At 37.6% G+C, this 16274-nt stretch overlaps 1 protein-coding gene across 3 annotated transcripts; it reads left to right on the top strand.

Moving 5' to 3' along the window:
• Window positions 1-508: 508 nt before the first annotated feature.
• LOC126612663 (membrane-associated 30 kDa protein, chloroplastic-like) lies at window positions 509-15161 on the top strand. 3 transcript variants are annotated; one of them, XM_050281132.1, is made up of 12 exons: window positions 509-763; window positions 2789-2913; window positions 3014-3124; window positions 3536-3600; window positions 3682-3763; window positions 3987-4061; window positions 4176-4246; window positions 4390-4472; window positions 6265-6329; window positions 14290-14364; window positions 14788-14918; window positions 15125-15161. In XM_050281132.1, exons 1-11 carry the CDS (start codon window positions 625-627, stop codon window positions 14902-14904), a joined length of 1008 nt encoding a protein of 335 aa, XP_050137089.1. In that variant the 5' UTR covers window positions 509-624; the 3' UTR covers window positions 14905-14918; window positions 15125-15161. The 3 variants fall into 3 exon arrangements, with proteins under 3 accessions (XP_050137089.1, XP_050137088.1, XP_050137087.1); XM_050281131.1 differs by having other exon boundaries at window positions 14788-15161; XM_050281130.1 differs by lacking the exons at window positions 14788-14918; window positions 15125-15161 and adding an exon at window positions 14490-14640.
• Window positions 15162-16274: the final 1113 nt, after the last annotated feature.

Here is a 16274-nt window from a genome sequence, read left to right as displayed (position 1 = left end):
AGCCAAACATTATTTGTAAACAAAATATACAATGCGAAAAAGCTTACACGATAACTTACCAAAAACAGCAAGATGTCATTTAATTGTGAAATAATAAAATTATAATACCATAAATATAAATGATTGAAGACCCATATCTATTTATTTCACCAAATAATTAAAAAAGAAATTATGTGCATAAAACAACAATAATAAACAAATTTCAGGTCCAACATTACGATAAAAACTTTTGAATGGATTGTAATGTCATTCAATAAAGTCCAATGACAAGTTAAGCCCAACAAAAATTTTTCTCTATTTTCAGAGACTAGATGTATTGATATTCAATTTCAGAGATCCTTTTTGATAAAAACAGTATAAAAATATTTTCCAAACAAAAGTTACCAAAACCGGATAGATGGGCTTCACTGGACGGGCCTGGTTCAGAAGAAACAACGGGAACCATTTGCGGGTCATATGTTAACGGCCCAAACCGCAGAATATAAACAACTCGGAGGAAAATCACAAGGCCGAAAAGAATTGAGAAAATAAAAGTGGTGATTGAGAAAAAGGGCGAAGTGATCATCATCTCGTTGAATCCTATCTATAAAATTTTGCAGCATTTCAACTGACTTCTCCCTCAGAATGGCCACAAAATCGCAGATATTTACAGGATTGACCATGGCGTCGACGCCTGCCTCTTCGTTCCAAGCTTCTTCTTCAAGCTCCAACAGTCTCTCCATGGTCAGAAAACCTCTCACGACTTCCTTCTTCAATGGCGGAGGTGTGCCTTTTGATTTACTCAAGTTTTCAGTGAATGGGTATCTTTTAGATTTTCAATTGGACTTCCATATCTGCACGTTTGCTCTGTTTTTCAACTTGCTTTGAATGCTTTGAGACTTGTTTATTGGTTGGTTGGGAATCCAAATTGTTGTATTGAGCTTAGTGGGGAGTGGGTTTTCTTTGCTTCTAAGGCTGGCTTTCAGTGGGGAATGGGGAAACATTTCATGGAGAATTGAGTTTCTGTTTTCAAAGGTTCCATCTTGAACTTGTAGTGGGGAAATAGGGGAGATAATTAGATTTTGATAAGACAATTGCGTTTGGTATTTGCTTTGGGCCTGTTTGGAAGTTATTTTAGAATAGCTGAAAGCGTTTTCCTGATAATCAAAAGCACTTATGACCATGTGTGGCAGAGAAAAGCAAAAATAAGCATCTAGGTGTTTTTTTTTTTCGAAGCACTTCATTTGATTATATATTTCGACGTTATTCTAATTGAAGCTCTTATGAAAAGAGGTGCAATTTCCAGTTGGGCCCTTTCTATATTTGGCTTCCAGTTCTTTATACAGTATGTTCTTTTCATTAAGTGTCAATTGCTACTTCATTTAGTCTCACCCAGTACTCCTTGCATTGCGAAAGCGTTAGCTTCAACTGTTAAGAAATTTCTGTCTTAAAAAGGAGCTGGTTAGAAATTCTCAATTGAGACCCATGCAAGAACGATATGAGGATGACATAGATATTCTTGCTCCATCTCAATTTCTCGTCAAGTCTTCAACACATGGGATTTGATGACGACATGAAGTAGCTAATTCTGATAAGAAAATACAAGCAGGCATGTATTTGTGCGCTTCTTTCATAGTAAAGTAAACATTTTACTAGCTACACTACTGTCATGGAAACATCTGAAAAGTAGTTTATTTTAACAAGATATCTCCAAAAGTTTTGAACTAACGTTTATCCACTAGGGATTAGCTTAAGAGGGAGCTGTTACTGGTGCTCCAAAAAAATAAAAAAAAACCTTCCTGCATTTCTCTATAGTGAAAAAGATGAGGGTGGGAGGAGTGCAAAATGACTATTCTGAAGTGCTATAACAATTCTCCAACATAAATGTAAAGGAGATATATTTTTTAATTTATGGTCAAGCTCAAAGAACGTGTACATGATTTATTTATCTTATAGAAAAACAATTACATTTCTTCAAGTCAAATGAGAATGATATTAAAGGATATAACATTCTATCTCTTCAAAAAGGATGTAAGGTTCTTTGAAATCCATTATGACATATTTCAGATAGCATAAGTAAAAACTATTTACAAAGGAAAACACTACCGCTGCGAATCTCTGAGTCAAACAAGGTCCTATTTGCCAAAATCTTAACATGTGATTCTAGAAAAAATGCCTTTTGTCCAATTAAATCTGCTAGCTTGCATTTGGATATGATTATGTCTCTCTCTACTGTGAACAGCTTGACGAAGTCTAAGAATATGCTAGGTTTAAAGTCTTACTTTTTATTGATTTCAAATTCATTCTTAATCCACAAGTTTTATCAACCTAAAAAAAAAAAGGTCGTACCCAGTGCACAAGGCTCCCGTTTTACGCCGGGTTTGGGAGAGGTGAATGTCGGCTAGCCTTACCCCCATTTAAAAGCAAGTAAAAAAAAATTACATCTAGATGCAAGTGCGATTGACTAAATTTCTGTTATCCCATTGAACTTTATTGTTGGGTTTATGTATGTCTGTTGTCATTGAGGATGTGTTTCTCTTGGTGAATTCCTGTTTGTTGTGTGCAACAAGATACATGAATTGCATACTATGAGTTAATGATATAAACATTACTTATGCATAGAAGTAAAAGGAGGACAACAATTAAGGTCTGTAAGCAATGCATTTTGCACACCCTGTTGTGGAGTTTTGCAATAACCTTGAACTCTAATCTTTTAGGTTTTGTTTTTGTTCTAGTATCTGTTCTACTAAACTTGCAAATCACCTAAGAATAGGTATTAGATCTTGGCTTACATTTATTTTATTTTCAGTGGGGGCTCTAAAAGTTGAAGTGATTAGGGTTGCTCCTTCCAGTCGACCATGTTATTCTAGACAACGTGGGGGGGCTCTTGGTGCTCGTATGAACCTATTTGACCGGTTTGCTAGAGTTGTCAAGGTGATATCTTATGAATGATTACTATATTCACATAATAAATAATAATGTGATGGTCACTGATTGTACCTTTTTCTTCTTTCATTAATTCTTTTAATTGCAGTCATATGCAAATGCATTAGTAAGTACCTTTGAAGATCCTGAGAAAATCTTAGAGCAAGCAGTTCTTGAAATGAATGATGATTTGACAAAGATGCGTCAGGCCACAGCACAAGTAAGCCTCATGTTCCCAAAACTTTTACTTCTTTTCTTTGTTTTTTTTTTCTTCTTCTTAGTGCAATTGTTTTAAAAAAGTCTCACGATCGACTCGTTTTTCTTTTCTTCTACAATATTTTATAATTGCCTCACGTTCTCTGCAGATTTTTGCACCTTTTCTTTTGCATTTGTTCTTATGTCTTTTAGTTTTCATCTTTCCTATTTTGTTGTAGATGACAAACTGAAATGGCAAGTATATCATCCATGAATAGCTACTGTGTTAGCTCTAGATATACTTTGGATATCTCATAATTTTCTCTTTTATACATTGCTTGTGTTTAATTTTTTAAATGGCCTCGATTTTACGCTTTAATGTTCATCTAGCATTGATCATGCCTATTCTCTGTCTTTTCCTCTTTCTCATGTGAAGGTGTTGGCATCTCAAAAGCGGATGGAGAATAAGTACAAAGCTGCTGCACAAGCTTCTGAGGACTGGTAATGTGGATCGGGTTGATATCTTATTGTCTCAAATAAAGCGGCAAGTAATTGTTAAAATCCTGGTGTATGTTACTATAGGTACCGCAAAGCACAATTAGCTCTTCAAAAAGGAGAGGAGGATCTTGCACGTGAAGCTTTGAAGAGGCGTAAATCTTTTGCTGTAAGTTTATTGTGCTTCTACTTTTTTTTTTTGGTTATTTTATATTAGTATTTCTAGTTTTGAGAAATGTGTATCATTATTAAGGAAAACTTCTATTTGGAGTGTTTAGGAAAATTGAGCTCACACCAGCAATTAAAAAATTACCTTGTTATTCACGAGCTAGTTTTCTCTCATCGTGAGGCTGCCAAGGTTTCATTGCATTATTGTCTTTGTATGTTTTCAGGATAATGCTAATACTTTGAAATCTCAACTTGATCAACAAAAAGCTGTTGTTGATAATCTTGTGTCTAACACACGGGTAAGTGAATTTAAATTATTTTGCTCATAGTGAGGTCATCAATGACTACCTAAATTACATTTGTTTTTGTGTAGAAAAACCCATCAATTATTCTATGAAATCTATTTTGTGTAGCTTTTAGAGAGCAAGATTCAGGAGGCAAGGTCGAAAAAAGATACCCTCAAAGCACGTGCTCAGTCTGCAAAGTTAGTTTATTCTATCATTCTCACGTTCCTTTCTTACCAAGTCTGTTATCTCTTTATTATTTAAATTCAGTTCAATTTCTGGGTCAATAGAGTCTGGTATCCCCTTAGCGTTACTGGTAATTGCTGCTATGCTGTTGCTTCAGGACTGCAACTAAAGTGAGTGAGATGGTGGGGAATGTCAATACAAGTAGTGCTCTTTCAGCTTTTGATAAGATGGAAGAGAAAGGTGAGGCAGCTGTCAATTATGGAAATAGTTTATGATTTATTGAAGCTCCATTCTGCATTTCCATTTGATGCTGATCTTCGTTTTGCCCGAGGAAATCTTTGGATGCCCAAAGTCAACCAGCTCTAAAATGGCTGCTAAATCAGAAAAATATAATTTCAAAATTAACTGATTTGCGTATGGAATTCCTTTCTGGACTCTAGTTGACTTAAATATTTGAGGGTACAGTCTGCTTAAAATATATTGAGAGAAAGTTCATCGCATTGTACTTTTATATGTGCTCAGCATTCATGTGCCCAATCCATGATTGGCAAGCATGTGATATGTCAAATTTAAAATAGTTGATCATTCACATTGTTGGGTTTTTACAACCCATGATGAGTTGTCGTAAGTCTATTAGGAATTATAGTCTTAGAGGATTAAATTGTTTACCCAATTGGAGTTGTTTTCTCAACTGGAGTTGGTTTCTCAATTGGAGAAGGATTCGTAACTAGATTTCCAATTAGGATTAGTAATCCTTATTGAAGAAGACCTTTATTCTGTCTATGTAAAGGAGCTATTGCACTAGTTTTGAATTGGAGCAAAACAATCAGTTGTATACCACTCTAGGAGTTAAGAGTTAGAGAATATTGTGAGGACAAAGTGTGTGTGAGAGAGAAGAAAAGAGATAAAGAGTATTTCTTGTTCTTGTTCTTTCGTCAAGTCTTAATCCTAGAGGCTTGGCAAGGTTATTTGTTGCACTCATTATTGACACAGTGAAAGTTAGTTGTTGCTGCCCCATGTAAATTTTTGGTGTTATTTATTTGATTATTTTGTTTTTGATTTCGAGTTTGTTCTATTTTTTCCATTCGTAAACGAGATATTCACAACACACGTTCATACAAAGAATTTCCTGGTTGTTAATCAGTATTACAACTTACAAGTACCAAAAGATTGGTTTTTAGAAAAAAAAATCATTGTTTCATCTATTTTACAGCATCCCAGTCTCCTGATTGAGTATGTTAGATGTATGTTTCCTGGTATGTAAGATTAGAGACGAAATCAGACTTTGTCATCAACATGAGTTGTCCAGAGGTACAATGTCTGATTGAATGTAAGAACTAGAGATTGTTCATCTCTTCCTTCAAGATTGGGATGAAGTGATGTTAGACGATGGTGTTAACTTTGCTTAATATTTGTAAACTGAAAAAGAAATCTGCCTGGTATTTGTATGTGATTACGATCTTTCTGATCCTGGCCTATGTTTGTTCTTTCACCAGTAGTAGCACCGTGCTAAATTCTGAGCGTTTTGCTCTTCCCAATTTGCCAATCCCTTTTGACCCATTTCATTTGTCTTTTTGCATTTACAAAGGGTGCTTATTTCTACCCTCTACAGTGCAAGAATTTCTGTTACTGTAATTGCATTGTGGCCTCGTTGCTTCCACCTAGAAAATGATTTTCTTGATAGTCAGTTTTAGCACATCTTTTTTCTGTTGTTAGTATACAAAGAAAACCACGAGTATGCAAGTAAAATCATTTTCAGCTATCAGCACTTTTGATTCAGTTAATTAATTAAATAAAGGAGTATCCTTCCTGCCTTGGCTTGAGATTATCAGCCATGTTCCTGTCATTATGGATGTTTTCTGTATATAACTTCAGTTGCACAAAGTTGATTGACTTCTAGTCACATTGTTGCGCACATTACATGTTGATTGTCTATCTTTGATTACACACGCACACACAAAACCATACATTAATTTATGTGGATTTTTATCAAGTATATATTAATTCTTCTATTCATTTTTCATTTGAATAGTCTTAGCAATGGAATCCCAAGCAGAAGCTCTTGGTCAGTTAACTACAGATGATCTGGAAGGAAAGGTAACACTTTTATCTTGCTTATTTAGGCACCATGCCATGTTAGATCTTGTATTTCTACAACTCTATATGATCTTCAGATTGATGAGAACAGGTGAGGAAGGGAGGATAAAATCCAGAACTTAGTTCAAAAATATGACGTGGAAACAAGTCAAAGAATGAGCTCAATGAACTGTTCAAGTAGTGGCAAAATTTCTGTCATTTTAGTAGAGCACCCATCTTATTAGTGGTTGGAATTTCTTTACGGACGTAAATGCACACTTGAGTAACATGAATACCCTACATATCCTACATACTATTTACCTGTATTATTTGGTGGTTGTAATTTCTTCATGGACTTAAATACATACTAAAGTATGCATACCCTACATACTAATGTTTAGACGTTCGCTACATTTAAGTTTAGATAGTGCTCAAAGCAATTGTTCGAAACTCTATTGCAGGTGCCATTACCATTCAAGTGTTGATAGACAAAATTACAATGATTTTCGTTTGGCTGATATTCTTTAAATGGAAGGCTTGTCAGTTTATTAAGTTCACGGATAAAGGAGGAGGGGGAGGGCGTTAGGTAGTCGACAGCCGGCACTCCTAGTTTACGTCGAATCCTTATGAAAATGAATCCAGAACAAAATCGCGCTAAAGCTAGGGCGTCACCCGTAAGTGGCGCGCTGTGTGGCCCGAGCATAGTGATAAGTGAGCAAGGGTCGCTGTATCTCCATCGGCACCCGGATGCAGTGTTAAGTGAGCAAGGGGGCCATAGAAACTTCTTTTCGAACAACTCCACTCAAAGTTGTTTGGGAGCATATGCTCCTATCAATTTTACACAGGACACACAAAGAAGTACTTTGATCCTATTAGACGGGGGAGGTTGAAGAAGCTAGGACAGAAGGGTAGAGTTCAAGAGAGTAGAATGCGTTTAGGAACGTGGAATATAGGAACCCTAACGGGAAAATCTATGGAAGTAGTGGAAGTTATGGTGAGGAGAAGGATAAATATTATATGCCTACAAGAAACTAAGTGGGTTGGCCTTAAGGCAAAGGATCTAGAAAACTCAGGGTTTAAACTCTGGTATTCGGGCACAAATAGAACGAGAAACGGTGTTGGCATCATCGTGGACAAGACCTTGACACAAGATGTTGTAGATGTCAAGAAGGTAGGAGATAGAATCATGGCAATCAAGATTGTAATAGGACAAGAACTCATCAATGTGATTAGTGCGTACGCACCTCAAGTAGGGTTGGATACGAGTTCGAAGGAGAAATTTTGGGAAGACCTTGGAGACTTGGTGTAAGGAATTGCTCAGACGGAGAAGTTATTTATAGGAGGAGATTTAAATGGGCACGTGGGCAAGGAGACAGGCAACTGTGGTGCTTTTCATGGTGGCCATGGTTTTGGGGAGAGAAACGAGGATGGGGAAGCTATTTTGGATTTTGCAATGGCATATGATCTCTTCTTAGCCAACACCTTCTTTAAGAAGAGAGAAGAACATGTGATCACCTACAAGAGTGGGTCGTCAAAAACACAAATAGATTTTCTTCTAATGAGGAAAGGGGATCGTATAACTTGTAAGGATTGCAAAGTTATACCGGGTAGAGCTTGGCTAATCAACATCGCTTGTTGGTGATGGATGTACATATCAAAAGAGTGAGAAAAAAGAATAAGACTTGGAAGTGCCCAAGGACTAGATGGTGGAATCTAAAAGGAGAAAAACAAGTCATTTTCAAAGAGAAAGTAATCACCCAGTGTGTGTGGGATAGAGAGGGGGAAGCTAGCCAAAGGTGGGATTCCATGGCTAGTTGTATCCGAAAAGTAGCAAAAGAGGTATTAGGAGAGTCCAAGGGCTTTGCTCCACACCAAAAGGAATCTTGGTGGTGGAATGAGGAGGTACAAACAAAGGTGAAGGCTAAGAAGGAATGTTGTAAAGCTTTATACAAGGATATGACCGATGAAAATGGTGAAAGGTATAGAAGAGCGAAGCAAGAGGCGAAGAAAGCTGTGAGAGAAGCTAAGTTAGTGGCTTATGACGATATGTATAAGTGACTAGATACCAAAGAAGGAGAGTTGGATATCTATAAACTAGCTAGAGCAAGGAAAAAGAAGACAAGGGACCTAAACCAAGTGAGGTGCATCAAGGATGAGGATGGAAAGGTTCTTGCTACAGAGAACGCGGTCAAAGACAGATGGAGAGGTTATTTTCATAATCTTTTCAATGAAGGACATGAAAGGAGTACTTCTTTAGGGGAGTTGAGTAACTCAGAAGAGTGTAGAAACTACTCATTTTATCGTCGAATCAGGAAGGAAGAAGTGGTTGTAGCTTTGAAGAAGATGAAGCATAGAAAAGCAGTGGGCCCAGATGATATACCGATCGAAGTGTGGAAAGTCTTGGGAGAGACAGGTATAGCATGGCTCACTGACCTTTTCAATAGGATTTTGAAAACGAAGAAGGTGCCAAATGAGTGGCAAAAGAGCACTTTGGTGCCTATCTACAAGAATAAGGGCGACGTACAAAATTGCATGAACTATAGGGGTATTAAGATAATGAGTCATACAATGAAGCTCTGGGAGAGAGTCATTGAGCATAGATTGAGGCAAGAGACACGGGTTTCGGACAACCAATTTGGGTTCATGCCAGGACGCTCAACCATGGAGGTAATCTATCTCTTACGAAGATTGATGGAAAGATATAGAGAGGGGAAAAAGGATTTACACATGGTCTTTATGGATTTGGAAAAAGCGTATGATAGGGTCCCAAGAGACATTCTTTGGAGGATTTTGGAGAAGAAAGGAGTACGATTAGCATACATCCAAGCTATAAAGGATATGTATGAAGGAGCAAAGACTGCCGTAAGAACTCATGAAGGACAAACCGAAAGCTTCCCCATAACTGTAGGATTACATCAAGGCTCATCCTTAAGTCCTTACCTTTTTGTGTTGGTAATGGATGAGTTAACAGGACATATTCAAGATGATATTCCTTGGTGTATGCTTTTCGCAGACGATATAGTGTTGATAGATGAAACTCAGGAAGGTATAAATGTGAAGCTTAACCTTTGGAGAGAAGTGTTGGAATCTAAAGGTCTTCGCCTAAGCCGATCAAAGACAGAATATATGGAGTGCAAGTTCAGTGCAAATGGAGGCCAAAATGAGTTAGGGGTGAGGATCGGAGATCAGGAAATACCAAAGAGCGACTGCTTTCGCTACCTAGGATCTATCTTGCAAAAGAACGGAGAATTAGATGGGGATCTCAACCATAGAATACAAGCTGGATGGATGAAGTGGAAGAGTGCATCTGGCGTGTTGTGTGACCGCCGTATGCCACTGAAGCTCAAGGGAAAATTTTATAGGACGACAATAGGGTCGGAGATGCTGTATGGCACAGAATGTTGGGTGGTGAAGCATCAACACGTACACAAAATGGGTGTAGCGGAGATGAGAAGAAAGAAAGCAATCAGTCATCAAGCTTCCAGTCAGGAACTGACTGGCTTGAATCCCTTACCTGAATACTTACCTGACATTGCTCTCGAGTACTCATCTTCAACATCTTATGCTTCCAGAGAAAATACCATATTTGCCTAAGGAATAGATAGAGCAAGTGAGAAGGATACAAGGAAGCATGTGGAGACAAGCGTAACAGAACACGTGCCGATACTTCCACTACTTTGTCAACAGCAAAAGTATCCCATATCAGCAGGGTCGAACGTACTTTAGATTTGATAGACTTGTTTTGACCCTCAAATTCTTCAGTCGGCCTTATACTCTGGAGGTAACCAGAAAACCTTCCAGCCCAGTTCAAGAATAGGCCTGTGGAAAGTTACTTCTTCAAAAGCAAAATTATCTCATATCATCTCTTCTCATTTTCTTCTCTTTATCCTTCATGCTGCCTGCAAGATAAGGAGAATGAGAACAATCAGCAAGAACTCGACTTCTGATCTGGGACTGATTGCTTGGAGCTCTGATTGCTTACCTTGTCTGTCACCTCTTTCAGCAGATCCCCTAGCTCGGCGACTTGGGGGACTCCTACTACATGGTTTGTATCGTGCTTGACCAAGCCTGAAACTACAAGTAAGCTTTAAGTGAAATTGATACATTACCTTGTGCATCTCCACCAGTTAAAGATACTACCCCTGGACGGAGGAAGAGTACTTCCAGAGAAGATGCCACATCTACCTATGAGACAGATAAGGCAAGTGAAGACGATACCACACTTCGGTACTTAGAAGTTTCGTGATTACTCAGCGGCTTGGATCTTGCAAGTCCCCAACCGAGGAGCTTCCCTTCCAACCAGGAGGCCAATCACAGAGCGACACGTGTCGACATCAGAAGCCAATCATAGGGCGACATGTGTCAACATCGGAAGCCAATCACAACACGACACGTGTCAATGTCAGAACAAGGCTAGAAACTCTCTTCTATAAAAGGAGATCATTCTCCCAAAATATTTTCTAATGCCATTTGTACTAAATCATTCACTTGTACCCACTAAAGGAGAGCTTGAACCTATGTACTTGTGTAAACCCTTCACAATTAATGAGAACTCCTCTACTCCGTGGACGTAGCCAATTTGGGTGAACCACGTACATCTTGTGTTTGCCCTCATGTCTCTATCCTTTTACATACTTATCCACACTAATGACCGGAGCAATCTAGCGAATGTCACAAACTTAATATCTTCTGTTGTACCAAAGTCCTCACTGATTTTGTACATCAACAATCCTTAAGTCCTTACCTTTTTGCATTGGTAATGGATGAGTTAACAAGACATATTCAAGATGTTATTCTTTGGTGTATGCTTTTCGCAGACGATATATGGTTGATAGATGAAACTCAGGAAGGGGTAAATGCGAAGCTTAACCTTTGGAGAGAAGTGTTGGAATCTAAAGGTCTTCACCTAAGCCGATCAAAGACAGAATATATGGAATACAAGCGGGATGGATGAAGTGGAAGAGTATCTGGCGTGTTGTGTGACCGTCGTATGTCACTGAAGCTCAAGGGCAAATTTTATAGGACGGCAATAAGGTCGACAATGCTGTATGGCATAGAATGTTGGGCGGTGAAGCATCAACACACACAAAATGGGGGTAGCGGAGATGAGGATGCTTCGTTGGAGGTGTGGGCTTACGAGAAAGGATAAGTTTAGGAATGAGTGGGTTGGACATGTGCAAAGAAGGCCTACTGACGCTCCAGTTCAAAGATGTGACTACGGGACAGAGGTTCAGGGCCGAAGGGGTAGAGGAAGACCTAGGAAAACTTTGGAAGAGACCCTAAGAAAAGACTTAGAGTACTTGGACCTAACGGAGGACATGACACAAAACCGAGCGCAATGGCGTTCTAGGATTCACATAGCCGACCCCACTTAGTGGGAAAAGGCTTTGTTGTTGTTGTTGTATTTGTCTAGGCCATTTTCTATATGGTTACGGGATGAATTAGGTCATTATCATGGTATAAAACCTTTGTTTTCTTCTGTTTCCCAAAGTCTCTTCTATTATGCTTGTGCTTGCTTTGGCTGTACGTGAGAATTAACTGGTAAGGAAGTTGTTAAAAGTGCGACTTTAGTTTAAGAGTGTTGCCTCTCTTAGCCATTAGTGTAAACGTATGGGCTATTGGGGATTTCTTAATTTTCCATGTCTAAAAGGTGTTCAACTTTTTGATATCCGTTTTAGCCATTAAATGAAAATGAAAATTTTGAATTTTATGCAACCTTCCCATTCCTCTAAATTCTCCCTCTTGTTTGTTTTGATTATGAACCTAGAAACTAGAATAAATTTTCAAATCCAGATCAGAGTTGCCAAAGATTGAAGAATAATAAAAAAAAAAAAATAAAAAATAAAAAAAAAAAAAAAAAAAAAAAAAAAATTTAGAGAGGTGATTAAGGGTATGTTTGGTACTCTACTTGAATCCAACTTTTTAAACTCAAAAATAATTTTCAAGTTTTAGGCCTTAAAAATTTGTTTGGTAGGACTATTTTCAAAAACTGAACTCAAGACTACAACAACAACAACAACAACAATAACAAAGCCTTTTCCCACTAAGTGGGGTCGGCTATATGAATCCTAGAACGCCATTGTGCTCGGTTTTGTGTCATGTCCTCCGTTAGATCCAAGTACTCTAAGTCTTTTCTTAGAGTCTCTTCTAAAGTTTTCCTAGGTCTTCCTCTACCCCTTCGACCCTGAACCTCTGTCCAGTAGTGACATCTTCGAACCGGAGCGTCAGTAGGCCTTCTTTGCACATGTCCAAATCACCGGAACTGATTTTCTCTCATCTTTCCTTCAATTTCGGCTACTCCTACTTTACCTCGGATATCCTCATTCCCAATCTTATCCTTTTTCGTGTGCCCACACATCCCATGAAGCATCCTCATCTCCGCCCGGCACAGAATGTTGGGCGGTGAAGCATCAACAACTGAACTCAAGACTAACTAAAAAATATAGTCTATTCTCTAAAAACATAAAAAGTGAGTTTTTAGAGTTTTTAAACTTAAACTCACTCATTTCTTTTCTCTCCCTTCTCCCCTCCCACTCCAAATCTATCTCTCTCTTTTCTTCTTTCTCTTTCCTCTTTTTTTTTTTACCTTTTACGTCTCTCCTCTAATCCGCTATCTTCATTCTCTTGGTTCTTTCTCTCACTCCTCTTCCTCTCTATCTCGTCCGATCCTCTCCCTTCTTTCTCTTTCCTTCAATCATCTCTTACTTTCTTTCCTCCACTTTCCTCTTTTTCCCTCTCTTGCGACCCCCTCTTTTTAGATCTCTTTGTCTAGTTTAAGTTGTAAGATTTAAAATTTTTAAATCACAAACCAATCACCTTTTTGAATCTTAAAGAAAATTGTTTTCAAGAAATGTTCTTAAGAAATGTTTTGAGAAATGATAAAATTTTCAAATAGGATACCAAACAGGCCCTAAACATTTGCAAAAGAGAAATCCTGTTGAACTACCCAGAGAACATGACCATCATAGGAACCACTATATATTATATGGCATTTATAAGTGGCATCCTGTACAGTTCCTTTACAACAAAAGTATGAGGAGTTCGATTGATATATGCTTGTGAATCAACGTCAATGGTCAAACCAAAGTGGAAGATTTACGATGTTTGGCTTGTAAATGTTTCTATTGCATCTACATTGCTCATTCTTGGGACACAATTGACAATGTTGTAGTGTTTCTGCAATAAGGGGAACATGGATAGCGTCTCACTTAATTTAATTGGGATGTATGCATGATCTCTCTGGCCTGGCAGTAGTAATGTAGCAATAGTGATGTGTTGTTGGAAAGTGGGATGTTTGGCATTACGAAAGAACCGGGAGGGACGCTAATGGGAAATTACATCAGGACTCTTGCCAGCTTGTTTTGCTGATTCCATTTTTATCCAGATCCTGTTAACTCTTTCAATTACACGTACATGTGCCCACATGGATTCACACACATTAGCTAGGAAGTTTTATTCACGTAGATACCCATGAGAACACAGTTATAAACTATAACATATCATAAATGATCTTAGAAAGGAGGATTAACTGGTTCTTTGTTTTTTAACTTTTCCAAACATCTACCAGTAGTTCTTGATATACAAGCTGAGTACAACTAATTGCCAATAGAAATTAAAGATTGATAGTTTCCATTGGACAATTCAAAATTTGAATCATTGATTCGATGTTGATTGTATATTTCTTCAGCTCTTGTTTGTAAATGTAAACATAGTAGGATTGGATCCTCATGTTTGACAAATGTTCTGCAAACCAGCTACATTCTTCCAATTGTACCTTAACTATATAATCTATATGGAAATGAGCTTCTGTCCCAGCAAAGAAACTTACCCATTTTGAAGTGATAATTTAAGATGATTATTTTGCACACATACTATATCTGCCTAAGGGATAATACTGAGGATATTATTTATTCATGCTTTTGATTTTTTCCCTTCTGAAAATTGATTTCTTACCATTTCCTAACCTACACCAAAATTGCAGTTTGCGTTGCTAGAGGGCTCTTCAGTTGACGATGATCTTGCAAACTTGAAGAAAGAATTATCTGGTAGTTCAAAGGTATGGTATATTGACCAGGACATTTATATATTCACGAGATGGTGCTTCCAAGTTTCCGCTGATATATTTCCGTGAACTAGGTTCTTAACCTTAAGGTTTCTGCCCCATTATTTGTTACATATTAGGTGTCTAATTTTCTTGTAATTCCATCATGCTCAATTGGGTTGACCAAAGAAGCATTAAGAGGAATCGTGCAGTCCATTTATCTGGGTTGCTATGGTTCTTTCCTATATTGTGTTGTTTGGTACCAAAGTGGAGAATAAATAATCGGAAACAGCTTTGTCCATAATCTAATGCTCCTCCACTCATTTCTGTTCATTGTTCCCTTTGTTGAAAAATTCATAACGAGATGAATTCCAACCATGTGTCCTAATGGCCTCTCAACTGCTAGGTTTGTTGACGTTTTTTCCCTCTATCCTACAGAAAGGAGAGCTCCCGCCCGGAAGAACAGCCGCTCCCAGTAACAAGGCATATCCATTTCGAGATTCTGAAATTGAGATGGAGCTTAATGAGTTGAGAAGAAAAGCCAAGGACTTCTAAGATTTTCTCTGCAGGTACCAATATTGGAATTCTTTAAACGCAAATATGAAGTTGGTTTTACTTTGAGAACTGGTTAGCATTTATATAGGCAGAAATGACGAAAGATTAACGCTGTATAGCTAGAGATCGAACCCAAATCAGAGTGCTTCATTGTCATAGTATTTTCATGCTCTTGTAATTCAACTCTGCTGCAGCAAAGCCAGTTTTCTGGATAATGCAGGTGGAACAACCTGTTAATGTACAGGTTATGGATTAAATGCGTGTCTTTTGTGTTTGCTTGGCTCATCTCATCATCTCATCATCTCATGATCTTTTGAGATTTATGGGGGGGTTTAACTTTAATTTGTAAGCCTTTAATTCTAGTTGTTTTTTGATCAATGATAATAATCAGACTTTAATTTGTAAGAGTTGGTTTGGAAGTGCTTTTGAAATGCTTAAGGCGCTTCTGGTGAAATTTTTTTTGGAACAAATTCTTAGTAAAAATGCAAGTGAATCATGGAAATGGCTCATTTTAATAACGCTTTCAAATGAATCCCAAGTCTTTTGAGATCTATGAGAAACCAGAGCGCTTCATGGACGGAGATATTAAATTTCATCTAAACTCGTTTAGGGTTAAGTGTTGTGTTGTGTTGTGTTTTTCAAGCTCAAAATTATTTAAGGGCTTATATAGCTCAGGAAAATGATTTTCACGAATACTTGTTTTTCATTTTGCTCACTCTCGCTTATTTGTATTGTTTAATTATTCTTTGATTCATGTATGTAAAATCTAGAACTTAACAAGGTTTGAGAGGAAATAAGAGGGGTGTGTGTATCTTGCGATTTTTATTGCCCCTTAATTATTATTTAATTTAAAATTCTAACATATTCTAGTCAACATTTATTACCATTCTAGGTTGCCTCAAATTACCACTTGTTGATATCTGGATTGCCCTAAACCCAATTTATATATGGAAATGATTTTTGCGCATGCCTTATCTCATTTATTCGAGAAAAACTTGTGTGGTGGTCGATTTACCACAGGACTTTAGTTAGTGACATTGTTACTCACTCAAAACTTGCCATTTGTTAAACATGAAATATAATAATTGTTTAACAGTTTCAGAATATTAACATTAAACCCAAAAATTTTTTTGGGTACAAGATGAAAACGTGAGTGCACCTCCATCGGAAAGACGAAGGGGTGGAGGTGGCAGGTAGAAATATTGATCTGATAAGAAGGCTTCTGACATCTTATATGTCAAAGTCACAAAGATGTTCATATCCAAATTATAAAGATGTTGACCTTGGGACAAATGAAAATGGCAATCTCTTGTAGCTTAGGAAATTAAAATAGCTGAGCAAGGGAAGAAGGATTTCTATACATATTAGCT

This window comes from Malus sylvestris, chromosome 17 (genome assembly GCF_916048215.2).
Source record: "Malus sylvestris chromosome 17, drMalSylv7.2, whole genome shotgun sequence".
In the NCBI taxonomy this organism is placed as follows: Eukaryota; Viridiplantae; Streptophyta; class Magnoliopsida; order Rosales; family Rosaceae; genus Malus; species Malus sylvestris.
This window is presented reverse-complemented; position numbering and strand designations above follow the sequence as displayed.